General features: G+C 47.4%; 1 protein-coding gene across 2 annotated transcripts in view; it reads right to left on the minus strand.

Moving 5' to 3' along the window:
* Nucleotides 1-14,422, minus strand: part of CASTOR2 (cytosolic arginine sensor for mTORC1 subunit 2) — a 166,749-nt gene that overhangs the window by 104,151 nt on the left and 48,176 nt on the right. Inside the window, exon 1 of one of the 2 annotated variants that reach the window (XM_090025169.1) lies at nt 3,759-3,790. The exons of the other annotated variant lie outside the window; for it this stretch is intronic. Within the exon in view, the coding sequence (XP_089881295.1) occupies nt 3,759-3,775 (17 nt within the window). The 5' untranslated portion in view covers nt 3,776-3,790. Of the gene's footprint in view, nt 1-3,758; nt 3,791-14,422 lie in introns of those variants that run through there. 2 annotated transcript variants of the gene reach the window in all.

Consider the following 14,422-nt stretch of genomic DNA (forward strand, 5'->3'; position numbering starts at 1 on the left):
CAGCAGATTAACTCCAGTTGCAAGCAGAGCTGGAGAAGCAGCACGTAACCTGTGTCTGATTAAATCCCCAAATGCAGAACTGGGGCGCCCAAGATGTCTTTAAAATTGCAGGCAGCTACTCGTTTCACTTTGGGGTTTTGGATCTGCTTCTTAGCTACTTTAAAGTGCCACGTTGGGAACAAGTCAAAGCACTCCTCTGGGCCCTTTCTCAGCACTGTCACGTGTTCAGCACAGAGGCTGCCCCCTTTTATGCCCCTGGATCCTGACGCTACTGAAAAGTGAGTAATGATTGCAGAACGACACTGGTCTGCTTTGTCTCAGAGCTTTGCTGGGTTAAAAAACCAAAATGGCCTAGCGTCCTGGATTCATGCTCTGGGGGAGCAGGGTCACAAGTGTGGAGGACATCACACAAAAGGAAACCACGTTTGGGTTGGATGCTTTTGCATCCCAACTCCTCTTTGCCTCGTATTGCACGGTTCTGTTCAAGAAGGCTTTATTAACAACTCGCCTTGGTGAATCACGGCTAAGGGTATGTCTTGTGTACTTGAGTGAGTGGCTGGCAACTAGGCCTGATCATTTGGCTTAGCCTAGCAGCGGTGTGAGCATCCCCACAGCACAGCCCTACCTGTTCTGTCCTTGCAGTGTCTGGGGACACGTCCTGTGGCTTTTTATCCTGGGGTACTCTGGAAATCTTTCCTGTTCAACAGAATTAGCGTCTCTCCTTCTGGGGACCAGAGAATGAATGGGAGGCTTTGGAGGACTATTGGCACTTATGTGTCTTTCCCACACCCTCATGACAAGGGTACAGGTTCAAGGCTGAGCTAAGCATAGCATAGGCTTGAACCCAAACCACCATCCAAACTAGCCCTATGCTGGGACCACTTCCAAACCTGTGCCAGAAGTTTTTCTGTAGAGAAGGTAGAGGTGCGCATGCCAAAACCCATCTAAGACCTGCCACAGGCACATACCCTATTAGCCACCATGAGATGCTAAATGCTAACTCAAATGAAAGTCTGATTTTATGTCTAAACGAAGGGAGAGGTGGAAGAGACTACATCGAGATAAAAAGGTTAGCGTTTGAGTAGAAGTTCAGTGCCTCTAGCCACCACAGATCAATGCAGGCTGTCTTCCGAGCCAAATTAAAGAGCACTCATATGGCAGCTGCCTGTGTGCGCTTTAAACAAGGCTTTTAGGTTCTAGCTGGAACAAATAAAGTGCACTTAACATGTTGGGAAAGCCTTCCCACAAACAGATGGAGGGAGAAGTTGAGGTAGTCCTAAAAGCAATAGCCCCAGGGCCCAGACAACATCTTTCCATTTTCAATTGTCTCCAACCGGATGGGTTGTTTGGAAGTGAAGGAGTTGCTGCGCCACAGGCAAGTTTTAATGCTTTAACTAACAGATTTCCTCCCATCCTCCTGTTCTTTAAAATTTAGATGAATCAAGTGCAGGCCCGTCTTAAACACTATTTCACATGAAAAATTCAAATCCCCATTTCAATTTATATTTTATTGCACTGTTCGTTCCCTTTCTGAGAGAGGGAGAGAGAGACAAAGTGAGAATGAAGGCACCGTTGTTCTGCTTGCCGCTGACTAAGTCTATAAATTTCTCCTACGAAAACATCCAATCCCCGGCTGCAGAGCAATCAGGCCTTATAGAATTTCAATGGACAAACCGTCTCTTTATTTTGCTCCTTTCAGCGAGTGCTGTGCCGCTGGGTATGAGAATAGATTAAAAAAAAAATGCCAACGATCTACAAGAGAACTAAAATGGTGACGTTGTTCTGCCCCAATTAAAAATGTGTTTGTTTCCCTAGTAAACTGGAAAAAAACACTAGAAGCCTACCTCATACTATTGCCAAGCATGAGGGTTTGGACCAAGGTGAACTGTTTTAGAGAAATGCAAGATTTGATCATTAAAAATAAAAATGCACACATTCAAAGACTTGCAAATTAAGGAATGATGGCCTTGTGTATTTCTTATCTACAGCTAGGCCCAGAGGAGGATGCACAACACCAGGGGCACAGTGTAGGGGTTGATTATATCTGTATTCAGTCTTTAGCCTACAAAAGTTGTTAACTTTTTTCCCCCCCAGCCAATAAAGGTTAATTGAGAAAAGAAAGACGGAATAGATGTATAAGAAAGTACAACGCCATTCATCAATTGCCTTTACCTGATGCATCAGAAAAGCAAGTGCAACTGTCAAGTGTGCTGGACGGTCTGTTGTAGGGTCCTGAAATCCCATTCTATTATGTTGGTTAGGTTAGACCCTGCCAGTGGTTGGGTGGAAGAAACTCGAGAGGGAAAAAAAAAAAATTGGATGCTGCTGGAGATAGCTAATGACTCCTTATGGGCTAGTAACTTCTCTGCGTCCAAGTTGACCTGTATATACCACAAGGGTAATAATGCCAATTTCCTACCTCATGCGAGCAATGGATTGGGCCTTGCAGTGCTGTTTGCAAAGCACTTGGAGATTCTCAGGTGGAAAGGGCTAATAATAATACCAAGTTCTAGAGGTGCACCGATACATCGGTTTGATACTGGATTGGAACCAATAAAAAGAAAACTGATGGTATCAGAAATCAGCCTGATGCGGCCAGTAATTTGGCCAATAAATGCTCGTGCATGCATGCAGCTGCAGCGCAGCACATAGGCAGCGAGCACAGCCCAGCAGCTTGAAGAGCTGCATGCTGCTGGTAAGTCTGTTGTGGTGGCAGGGGAGGGAAGGAGCGGGGGAGGGGCAGATCAAGGCCCCCCACAGTGAGGGAGTGGCTCTGGGGCTGGGGCTGCCCGGCTGGGGTGGGACCCCTGGATCTGTGTGGGGTGGGGTGGGCTGGGGCTGCGCCAGGCTCCTCCCGTATGGTGGGGAGGGGTGTTGGGCTGGCGCTGCACTTGGGGCAGGCAGCAGAGGTGGTGATGGGGTGGGGTTGGGGCGGGGGGTTACAGCGAATTTTGGAGTGGCTACAGCCTCCCCTGTAGGCTCCCTCCCAGTGCTGCTACCACCATCTGCCCTGAGCACAGCCTGGCCCAAATGCCCCCTCTCCCCCAGCTGCAGCCTGCCCTGACCTACCCCGCGCAGATCTGGGGGCACACCCCCCACACCCTGTCCTCTTGGGGTACACACAGCAGCAGAAGCCACCCCCTCGCCCCCTGAATGAGCCACGGCTCCGTCCCGCGCTCTGCCCAGGCAGTGCCTCCCCCAGCCCCTGCCCCACTCCTCCTTCACTGCAGGGCCTTGTCCCCCCCAATTCCCCTTCCCCCACAACAGACTTACCAGCTACATGCAGCTCTTCAAGCTGCCAGGCTGTGCATCAGAAATCGAAGCAGTGTTGGCCTATATGCCTCCTTAAAAATCAGCTATTAGTATGGGCGCCCAAAATCTCTATCGGTGCACCCCTACCAAGTTCTTATGCAGCGCTTTTCACAAATAGATCCCAGGCGGCAGGAAATGGTATTATCCTGCTGTATTGTAATGTCCATCCAGCTCAACAAGTGAGCAGTGACACTCTCCTGCACAACTGCCTCCTTATCCTATTCAACACCAAACACGGGGATGTCGTAATATGAGAAACACCCAAAATAAAGAACACACACACAAAAAATACAGATTTCACATTCAATTTTAGAAAACACAATGTAAGACAGTAACCTACTGAAGAGTTTGAATGACCCACAAGGTACAACTCTCTCTTCTCCAGAATCAGCATCAGCAGTGCTAGTCACAGACTTAAAACGTACTCAATCCCCAAAAATACTTACATGTCCTGAAAAAGCATTGGAAACCAGATATGATGTCCAAAGATGGATGGAATGGGAGACAGATGTGAAAAAACTGGAGAACAGCAAAAAAGAAAAATCCTGCTAGAGAGGCACAGCATCACATTTTCTTGAGAAAGAAAAGAAAAACTAAATCTCTCTGGGATGCATATTCCCCTCCCCCCCAACTCTCACATTATGGTTTTCACAAACATATCTCAAAGCACTTGCAGAAACAACATCAGCACCAATATCAGTTTTTATAGAAACCCAAGCTTTGCTGAATTAAGTGTAAAGTAGCCATTCTCCCTGGTCTGGCACCGTACAGACCGGTCTGAATACTCAGAGCTCTTTCACCACACTTGCTGATTGGGAGGAAAAAAACCCACCTTCAAACATCCATGCTACATAAGTTACGTTGAGGGTAAATTCTCTGACAATTTACACGGCTTTTACTTTGCTTTCAAGCTGAACTTTTATGTTTATTCCAGCCTAAAAGAAATGAAGATGAAGAACATGAAAACACTTGTTTGCTAGGAAGGATTAGAAACTAGCGTACTGCCCATTGAGAAAGTAATGGGACAGTCAGGGAGGGGAATCTATGCACATAATAGGCTAAGGACACAAGCTGCACATAAGGCAGTGCAAGTGATCAGAAACTGGTTTAAACCTGTAACAGAACATAAACTCAGTGCACATAAACCAGTTTCAAAATGGCCAAAACTAGCTTAAGATAAACCTGGTTAAATATAGTATCAGACTTAATTGATTTGGGTCAAACCAGTTTACGGAACTTCTCCCCCAGGCACCTTTCTGGTTTAAGTTAAACCAGAGTCCGCCCAGCATCCCAACATGCTTTTCAGCCCCAGGCTGGGATGGGCTGTCTGCCCCAGGCAGCAGGGCTGGCCCTGCACCTCTGGTCTCTAGCTGGAGCACGGGGCGCGTGGCCAGATGTCAGCCTGGCATGGCCCCTAAAGCAAAGGTGGCAGGGAGGGGGGTTTATTTCCCCCCCGCCCCGGGACCTCAGCCGGGGTCTGCCTGGCCAGGGTGGAGCAGCACCTGTCAGGGTAACTCCCTGCCCTCCCCTCTTGCTGGCTCCAGGGGCCAGGGCTAGGGCACGGCCCCAGCATTTGCCTGCCTCACCTGCAGCTGAGGCTGGTCCTGGTGGTGCTAAGGCAGGGGTGGGCAATTATTTTGGGCAGAGGGCCGCTTACAGGGTTTTGGCAAGCCATCGAGGGCCGCATGACAGGCAGCCAGGGACAGATAAATATTCACTTTCTAAATTTTTTAGGGGCCCCACAGGCCAGACAGAATGGCCTGGTGGGCCGCATCTGGCCCCAGGCCCGCATTTGACCCCGGGCCACATTTTGCCCACCACTGTGCTGAGGGCAGGTGTGGAGAGGCCAGGCCAGGCCTCAGGGCAGGTCCCTTCCCAGCCAGCTTGGACTGGGGTCGTGAGAGCTGCGAGGCTGGATTGCTTCTGGCTCCTCATGCCCATACAGGGCTTGGCTGTCAGGGTGCCACTGCAGCCGGCAGGGCTCTCCCCCTCCTTCTCCCTGCTCTTGCTGCTCGGTGCCAGCCAGGGCTGGGGTCTGGCCATGCTCCTCTTCCCTCCCTCCTTCTCCCACAAAAGCCTGTCAAAGAGCTGCTTCCCCCCTCCCTCTCCAGGCACACCTTGCTGGGGACCCTGCAGGCCAGGGTGGGGGTTTAAATCCCTCCCCAATCTTACTCAGGCCTGCCGGGGCCTGGCCATGCCCCCCGCCCCAGCTCAGCTTCCCTTGGCCGCTGCCAAAGGGAAGGGAGGGCTGCTCTCGGCCCTGCAGCTTCTGGCCTGAGCCCCTGCAGGCATGTGGCTGCATTTCTGGAATCAAAAGTGAATGTCTATTCACTTGCAAATCGGTTCAATCTACACCAGTTAGACTAATCTGCAAAGAGTGAATCAATTCAGACTCAGGCTTTTTGCATGTCTGTACTTAGCCTTAAGCACCACATCTCTGCCTTACTCTCAGCCTGGCATTATGAAAGTAGTCTGACAAGAGGATCATTAACAACCCCTCCTTGATCGTAACCTTCACAAACCTATCAAGAACCCTGTTCCAGATCAGGTGCATCTACCATGCATTGTTGCCACTACGTCCTTTTTCCCGTACCGCTCTGTGGAGGACAGATCTCGATGCTACTGTACAGAGGCAGTCGGAGTGTGACTTCAGCGCTGCTCTGCGATATGATGTTTGCAGGGAAGTGAAAACTTTTTAGAAACATAACTCCCCAGTCCCCATTCTTTCAGGGCTGGGAGAATGTATAGAGACAGGGTGGGAAAGGCAGGCCAGCCCACGCCGTGATAGTGGATTTCTAAAGCACTGCTAAGTCCAAAGCTTTATGTAAAGTCAGCACTCTGAGATATGGTCTGGAGGCTTTGTTCTGGCAGCAATTAACTGGCTTAGTCACCAGTTTTTTTTCCTGCTGCCATTGACCTGTGGCAGTGAGTAAACAGTATGTTTTTCAAGCAGACAGAGAGCTAGGCTTGGGAGGCTCCTCAAAGACATAAAGAAATCATAACTGGACCTTTATCTCCATGATGGTTAGAAGACAAGAGAGGAAGCAGAAGAACGGGCTGGGTGGTTGCCGTACAAGTTATTTGTCACTAGGCGCCCAAATTCAAACATTAATCGGGTCAGGGGCATAAAGAAGTGTGGTGCTGGCCTTTCTAGACTATAATTTCAAAATGATTTTCTGGCCAATGTTTCTAAGTACAAGTACTTTTGCGTAAAGACTAAGAAATGCTTCCCCATACCACAACACTAGGGTACCCACCTTGCAAGCTGAAAGGTCCCCATGCCATTCCAGCTCTTGACAGCAAACAGCTCTGCCTATGTGCCACAGTCATCACCTTTCACCACAGCTGACTAACTCAGCCCATGAGTATACGCAACTTCATCAGTGCACCTTGGTCCAGATCTGCAGCACTCGCTGCTCTTGTGGTCTATGCCCCTATGACCAGATCAGCCAATATGCAATTCTGGCCTTATCCATCAGTGATGACTCTGGTACCCGTGTGCTAGCACCGCCTAGACCTGACCCCTGTTTTAGTCCTACTTGGTGACCTCTACAACCAACAGCCATTTCCTACCAACTACAGAGTGACCAGGCTTGGAAGGAGTGACCCTTGTATTTCCATTTCAAGGTCTTTATACTTTGTGCTCTTACATAGGGCCTAGCACAGTGGGACCCTGTTCCAGAGCTGGGACCTCTAGCTACTATAATACAAACAAGGAACAGTTTGAAATGTGAAGAAACAACAGGTCAACTGTGATATGGCCAAGGCCTGTATTGCTTGGGTGGTAGGGAACAGTATACTTGCCTGGATCTGGAGGGAAAAAATAAACAAACTAATCTTTAATGAATATATTAAATTAAATTAAAGCTTGATCAAGCTACAGGTAATTCTAGACAAATAGCTGAATTGAATATTCAAATAATTATTTACCAAGCAAACTAAGCTGCACAACATTTTCCTGGTGGGTAGTTTTAACATCCACTTACAGCCTTTCACAAACACATGCTGAAAACATCAATCAACATTTCCTAATGCAGGATGATTGATTTGCCTGACCTCCGCAAACACATTTATATTTGAAGTAGCTGAATAAATCTCACAGAGGGAGTTTTCATTCATTTGGCAGCAGGACCCTTCTTATTTTGCTTTTGTTCTGTTAGTCTTTTTTCCTCTTAAAAACCTTAGTTCTGTGAAATGCAAATGCAGAAGAACACCCAGACCTATGCAGGAGTCAGTTCTAATCCTTTGCTCGCACTGAACCACACTTTCCAATGCAGGCAGCGACTTCAAGGAAACTAGTTGTGGAGTTGGCTGCTACTCATTATAAGGAAGGGAACTGACCAAGGGAAAGCCAGTACTAGTTGCAGGATCTGGGGTAGTAGAAGGGTTGCAATACAGAGGAATGGAGCACCGAGATCAAACTTAGGCTAGGTACAGACATTCAAAAAGCCCGAGGTAGAATTGATTTAAGTTGCGTGTTTTTTCTGCAAGTGCCATGGTTTTTTAGATTGGTAGCAAACATATTCACCCTCCGATGGCGCAGGCAAATCTTAGACCAGGTTCCACCATTTTTAAACCAGCCTGTGTCTGCAAAACTTCTGTTCCGTTACGGCTATAGACCAGTTTCGTGTGCCAAATTTCTGTTCTGTTACAGGTATGGACCAGTTTTCAATCGCTCATACTGGCAAAAGTATGGCTACTGGGTACCTGGCCCCAGACCGGACAGCATATATGCACCATGAATGATTCCAGTCTCAGGAAAACCAAAGCAGTTTAGGAGGCACTGCCCCATCCAGAATGAAGGAGGTTGAGGAGACATCAGTGCTCTTCAAATGTTAACATCTTCCTCTTCTAGCTCCAGATTTCAAAGGGAGGACCAGCCCCTCAAAGGTATAAATGTGCTTGCTTGGCTTCAGACTCAGGCTCCATTTATTCTCCAATTTCTTCCATAGTAAAGGGCCTTATTTCAACTCAGTAGCCTTTTGGCGAATGTTCTTGCATCAGGTAAGAGATCTATTTATGGTAACTAGCAGTGCAAAAAGAGAGGCAAGGAAGATGGTTATGACCAGGGATCCAGGTTTTCTGTTGGCTGTGGAAAAACACGGATTTTCCCCTTTAAAGGAAAAAAGGTGGGAAATTGCAGGTTTCCCCTTGTAGGCTGGCAGAGTTCCAGCCTGCAAGGGGCTGCCTGGGGCTGGGGGAGTGGCAGGAAGGTGATCAGGCAGGGGGCACCATGTGTATGTGCGCATGTACACATGAACGTGGCAGCCAGGCAGCCTGGAGAGTAGCTCCTTCCAGGTAAGTCTACAGGGGGAGGGAAGATTGAAGTCCCCACGGGGAGAGGGAGTGGGGAAGAGCTCGGGGTGCTGCCAGCAGGGCCTGACTGGGGAAGCAGGATGGAGCCAGGGGCAGCTCATCTGGGGGGGCCGTCTCCCCACCACTGCATACACTCCTAGGGAGGGCAGCATGGGGCGGGGGTGGATATAGACTGCCCACCTCAGGCTCAGGGCTCTTTGCCCTGCTGCCCTCCCCTGGCAGCCTCCATGGCCCAGTGGGTGGGTCCTAGGGCAAAGCAGGGTGGAGATGCTTGGTGCCACTGCCACCATGGCAAGGTGTTCCCTGCCAACGCAGCAGTAGTGCAGGTGGGGGGGGGGAAATCAGTGCTGTCACCACTGGCAGTGGCATTGCATCTCCCTGCCCTAGGTCCCACTTACTGGGTTGAGGAGGACCCCAAGTGAGGGGCATCAGAACAGAGAGCCCCGAGCCCAGGGTGGGCAGCCCGCATCCTCCTCCTTCACATGGGCTCTGGTTTGTGGAGTGGAGCCAGGCTCCGCACTCTGCTGTGGCCGCATCCAGGGCTGAGCCACTGCTGGGGGGCAGAGGGCTGTGGGCCCTGGCCCTGCAGCCCTGGCAGCTGGGGGCCTCCTCTAGCAGGGCTTGTGCGGGCAGGAGGCTGTGGGTTGGGAGCAAGGGGTACCAACAGGGCTGGAAGGACTGTGGCCTGGCATATTAGGGCTGCTCAGTAGCACAAAGCAGCAAGGACAGTTGCAGCTGGACCCACACCCACGTGAGCAAAGGGGCTGGGGAAAGCTCTGATTTTCCATGATTAAAAAACCCAAAATTGAATGCCAAAATATACAGGCATTTAGAATTTATTTTATGATAATGATTGAAGCACTGGTAGGCTTCCAAATTGCTTTAAAATTGTAAATATATCAATAAAACATTGTGTTCAACTGAAATGCAAAAATCTAAAACTCTTGGTTGAGAAATGATACCTTTTATTAGACCAACTAGGAAACTGCAAAAAAAAAAAAAATTCCTTTTCCTGAAAGCTTTTGGGGTCAAACACCCTTCATCAGGCTCTGGGAAAATTAAAGATGGTAAAAAAAAAGTTGGTCTAATAAAAAGGTATCACTTCTGAACCAAGAGTTCTAGATTTTTGCATTTCTTCTCGTCTCAGACCAACACGGTTACCAAATACATCTCTGAAACATGGAAGATGCTGAATTTTAGCTGAGTTTTGGATTTTAAAACTTCATTGTAGAGTAACAAGAAAGATTTTTAAACCTCCCTGCTTGCCATCTGTCACTTCCAGGGAAGGAATCCTGCCTGTTCTACACAACAAAGAGCAAGTCAGAACAACTCACAGAGACACTCGCATGGACCCAGATATATTTTCCATCTCCAGCTCCCTCTGTGCAAAAATGAAGTTTATTTCCTACCTATGGGGACTTTTTACCATCATTAAATTTTCCCAGGGCTTGACGAAGGGTGTTCGAGCCTGAAAGCTTGCAGAAAAAAAGGACATTTTTGTTGTTGTTGCAATTTCGTAGTTGGTCTACTAAAAGGTATCACTTCTGAACAAAGTTCTAGATTTTTGCATTTCTTTTTGTCTCAGACTACCAGATACATTCCTGTGTTCAACTGAGTGTGTGTGTGCGCACGCGCGCGTCATTTCATTTTAATCATGGAAAAATGCTGATTTTTGTTTTAAATCAGAGAATTTACGGCTCTTATTTTTAAATTAGTGAATTTAAAATTTTTGGACAGAGAAAACCGGGATCCCTGGTTATGACAAATTCAGCCCTGTATCCAGGACAAGACAAAACCATGTTGTTCCCTCCACATCCCACATGTATACAATATATATAGATATATACATACACATTTATATGCATATAAGGCATAAAGACCAACAATATTTATGTTTCAGACATGCATTAGGTACACGTACCCAGACTTGCACATAATGCATGCTCTAGATCACACATCCTCCCTTATAATAAATGAGCAAAAGTTGTCAACTGAAAACAGAGACAGATTAAAGAAAAAAAAGAGGGACTTAAACTGTTTTATTATTTGACAAATCTGGGCTAGGTTCTTTTTTTTTTTTTTCTTAGTATATTAATTTATTAACATTTCTCTCTCTTTCTTTACAGTCCTTAGGGTTCCTGGTAAGTCTGTCCACTTCTGACATGCGATTCAAAGGGCCACCATGGTATTTTTGTAAATACAGGGTGTTTTTAAAGCAAAGGCAGCTGGGACTAATGGATTCCCAATCTGGCTAAGGTCAGGAAAATTCCTTTAGATGTGAGCCAACCCACACAGACATGAAGGAGGAGGAAGCAAACCTTTGGGGAAGCAAAAGGTTTCAAAGCAGGTCACTGCCCGTTCCACAAAGTATCATAACTTCCACTGCACGTTTCATGCCATACGATGCTTTTCATATGCCCCGGTCCCTGAAGTCATGTGACCACAGGAAAATTTCAGCTTTCATTCTTTTTTAAGCAAGCCACGAATGTCTAACCCTTGAGCTCCTAAAGAAATGCTTGACAAAGTCAACCTTAAAAGGAACAATGCACAGAAGGCAAAATTTAACTTATTTAAAAAAAAAAAAAAATCTCACGAGTGTTAAATCATACACGTCCTTTAGAGACTGATGCTTCACTTTTGCATCAGCTCAGTGGTATGGGCTGTGGAGTCTTCTCCACCAAGGACTTGTCACTTCAGACAGCAATCCAGTCCTCAGAGTTCATTAACAGCGGTTTCTATTATAGCCCTGAAAGTAGGGACCACGACGTCCAGGACTTTCCTCTGCACTAACCCACACGTGCTCTGATGAGAACGCACCGAAGCAGACTCGAGTCTGCTCCGCGTGCAAGCCGACGCGCACGCCAGCTGACCCGCATGGCGCTGCGCCGCTTGCAGTTGGATAAGCAGCTAAATGTGCGTCAGTGCAGAGAAAATGGTGGCAGTGCGCTTTTCAACTAAAACACCTCCTGCGTGCTCTAGTTCAAAAGTGCACCACTGCCATTTTCTGTGTGCTGACGCGCATTTCCCCACTCATACAACTGCCAGCTATGCCGCACCAGGTGCTTTCCAAAGCACCCGGCGCTTACCTGCGTAAAAATGCCCTGGGTGACTATCTGCACCTTAAGATACTTTAAAAGCTTTAGAAACCCTGCCCCAAATGTCACCTCAAATGTAACAGTTCTTCCTTTAAGCGCTGCCATGACACCAATCTGGTGGACCTGGATTTACAGGGATGTTGCACCAGCCACTTTGTTAAGCAGGATGCTCCTAAGAACCATCCTTTTTGCAAATCACCGAGTACAGGCTTCAGGCTGGGGGCTCCCCTATAAACAATTCTGGCTGGAAAAAAAAAAAAGTTAATGAAGTTAGCTAACCCCTTAGCCAAGCAGAAAGCTTTCATGTCATTGCTGCTCTTTGGTGCAGACAACTCTAATTCTATCCAAGGCTGGGAGGAGGCAGCCTGACATCAAAGCTAACCCACGGTGCCCGAAGCCTTCATGCTGGGCATGGTGATTAGAAGGATGGGTGGGGGAACAGGGCTTCGTTTCTGATTACTTTTTACTATGTTGGCTTTGGCTGGCTTTTCTCTAATCTGCATCACTTCCACATGCACTCAGCCTGCAGATCTATGGCGGTACACTAAATATACAAATCTGAGAGGAGGACAATGGTTTTATTTTGAATTTCTGAATACTGCACTTAATCTAGTTTTAATCTATATTAAATCCATATGGGCTATGTGAAATTCTCCTCAACGGTGATGATTTATTCCATATAAAACAGGTGTAGGACACACCTGATGTTGATTTTCCCAGTAAAGAGATTTACTTCCCTCTAGATATAAATAATATCACACCGCTGCACGTGTCATTTGGATGCATACACATTTGCCAATGTTTATAAGAACAATTCAGTTAGAAAACTGCTCTATTTTTCCCTTCTATTAAACTTTTTAACAACTCATCAGCAGTTTAATGACACCCGGAAAACAAAGTTCCTGAAGTCAGCAGTGCATTTGCCAGTGAACAGGAGTAAAAGAGAATTCCTTGTGTGACTGAGCTCAGAAATTGGCCAGATTGCTGGCTGCTTTATCACACTACCATGCTGGATTGTTGAGGAAAAAGCTTAGCAGGAAATCAGAAGTATACATGCAGTAGATGAAAAACACTACTAACTAAATGCCTTTGTTGAGTTAAAAAAATTAGAAAATACAGGCACTGTAATGCTTACTAGATTAAGGAAATAAAGGCAGAATGGAAGAGGTTTGTATTTAGGAACGTGCAATTCCCCCTTACTACCAAACGTGGGACTGCAGATACTTTATCAGAGCAACAGAGTACTGATTTCTTTTAGATAATTTAACCACATTTATTTTGGTCTTGTTTAGATTCCCTTCTTATGTCACACGAAATATAATGGAAACAAATCACAGATCACTACCTGAATTGTCACAGACAACAAGCAACTTTCCATTAAGCAACAGATTTGTCTTTTTTTTTGTTTGTTTTTTAAACCAAACTGTCCACAGATCACAGGATTTCACATCAAGTGCATTCACTGTGGCTGAGCAAGAGCCCACCAAGTCAACTGGATCAGTGACTGCTCTGCACCTCTGAAAGGCAGGTCTTAATGAGGACAGTCAAATAAAAAAGACCCTCAACCTTGTTGTGGTTCAAATAAAGGAGGAATTTTTATTCTGTAGGGAAAGATGGTAGGGGAAGGCTAGCTCTCTTAGGAAAAATACCAGCTCTTCTACTTTAACAACATAACCCTAATGCAACAAGAGTGTAACGTACCAGTCGCACACTTTCTCTGCTCTGTGTGTCTGTGTGCAAAAAGGTTTCTTTTCATTTAAGTGCAAGAGCAGGTGAATGGCTCCATTTAAGGGGAAAAAAAAAATATTGCCTGAGAAAGCTCGAGTGAAAACTGATACAGCCATTGCACTGGAAATGTGTGTCCATGTGTATGTATGGCAGTGTGAAGAGCTAGAACAAGCTCAGGTACCTTCATCTTTATCTGCAGGAGATGGCAGAAAAAATGTTTTATTTAAGACAAAATGGGTAGCCTGCAGACTGGACTCAGGACACCTGGGTTCTCTTCACAGCTCCACAAAGGGATTCATGTAGCACTTTGGACTAGTCACTAGAGGTGCACCGATATATCGGTACCGATAAAAGAAAAATTAACATAAATCGGCAACTGGAATTTTTGGCGCGTTTAGTTGATAATGTCACTTGTAAATGCCGTGTGTATGTACGCAGCCGTAGCATGCATGCAGCCAGGAATGCAGCCGGGCAGCGTGGAGAGCAGTGTCTGGCCAGTAAGTCTGTGGGGTCGGGGAGAAGGGGCAGATCAAGGCCCCCACAGTGAAGGAGGGAGTGGGGCAAGGGCAGGGGCAGGCATTCCCCAGCCAGGGCAGTGAATGCGACCCTGGGAGCGAGGTGGAAGCATGGGGCAGGCAGCAGTGCCGCTGAGCAGGGTGGCTGCAAGGAATTTTGGGGTGGCCATAGCCCACCCCGTAGCCACCCCTCCTAGCATTGCTGCTGCCTGCCCTGAGCACAGCCCCAGCCCAGCCCCCTCACCAGGAAGAGGCTGAAGCAGCCCCTAGCCCCGAGTCCACAGCCCGCCCTCTCCCTGCACACAAATACAGGAGGGCACATGCCCCCCCCAGGGTGTGTGCAGCAGAGGGGAGCTGCCTCCCCCCCCACAAAGCGTTGATGGCAGGGCTGCATTCATTGCCCTAGCTGGGCAGCACCTGCTCCTGCCTTTACCCTACTCCCTCCCTCACTGTGGG

The sequence above is a fragment of the Crocodylus siamensis genome, chromosome 13 (genome assembly GCF_052110815.1).
Source record: "Crocodylus siamensis isolate JL-2025a chromosome 13, ASM5211081v1, whole genome shotgun sequence".
Lineage (NCBI taxonomy): Eukaryota > Metazoa > Chordata > Crocodylia > Crocodylidae > Crocodylus > Crocodylus siamensis.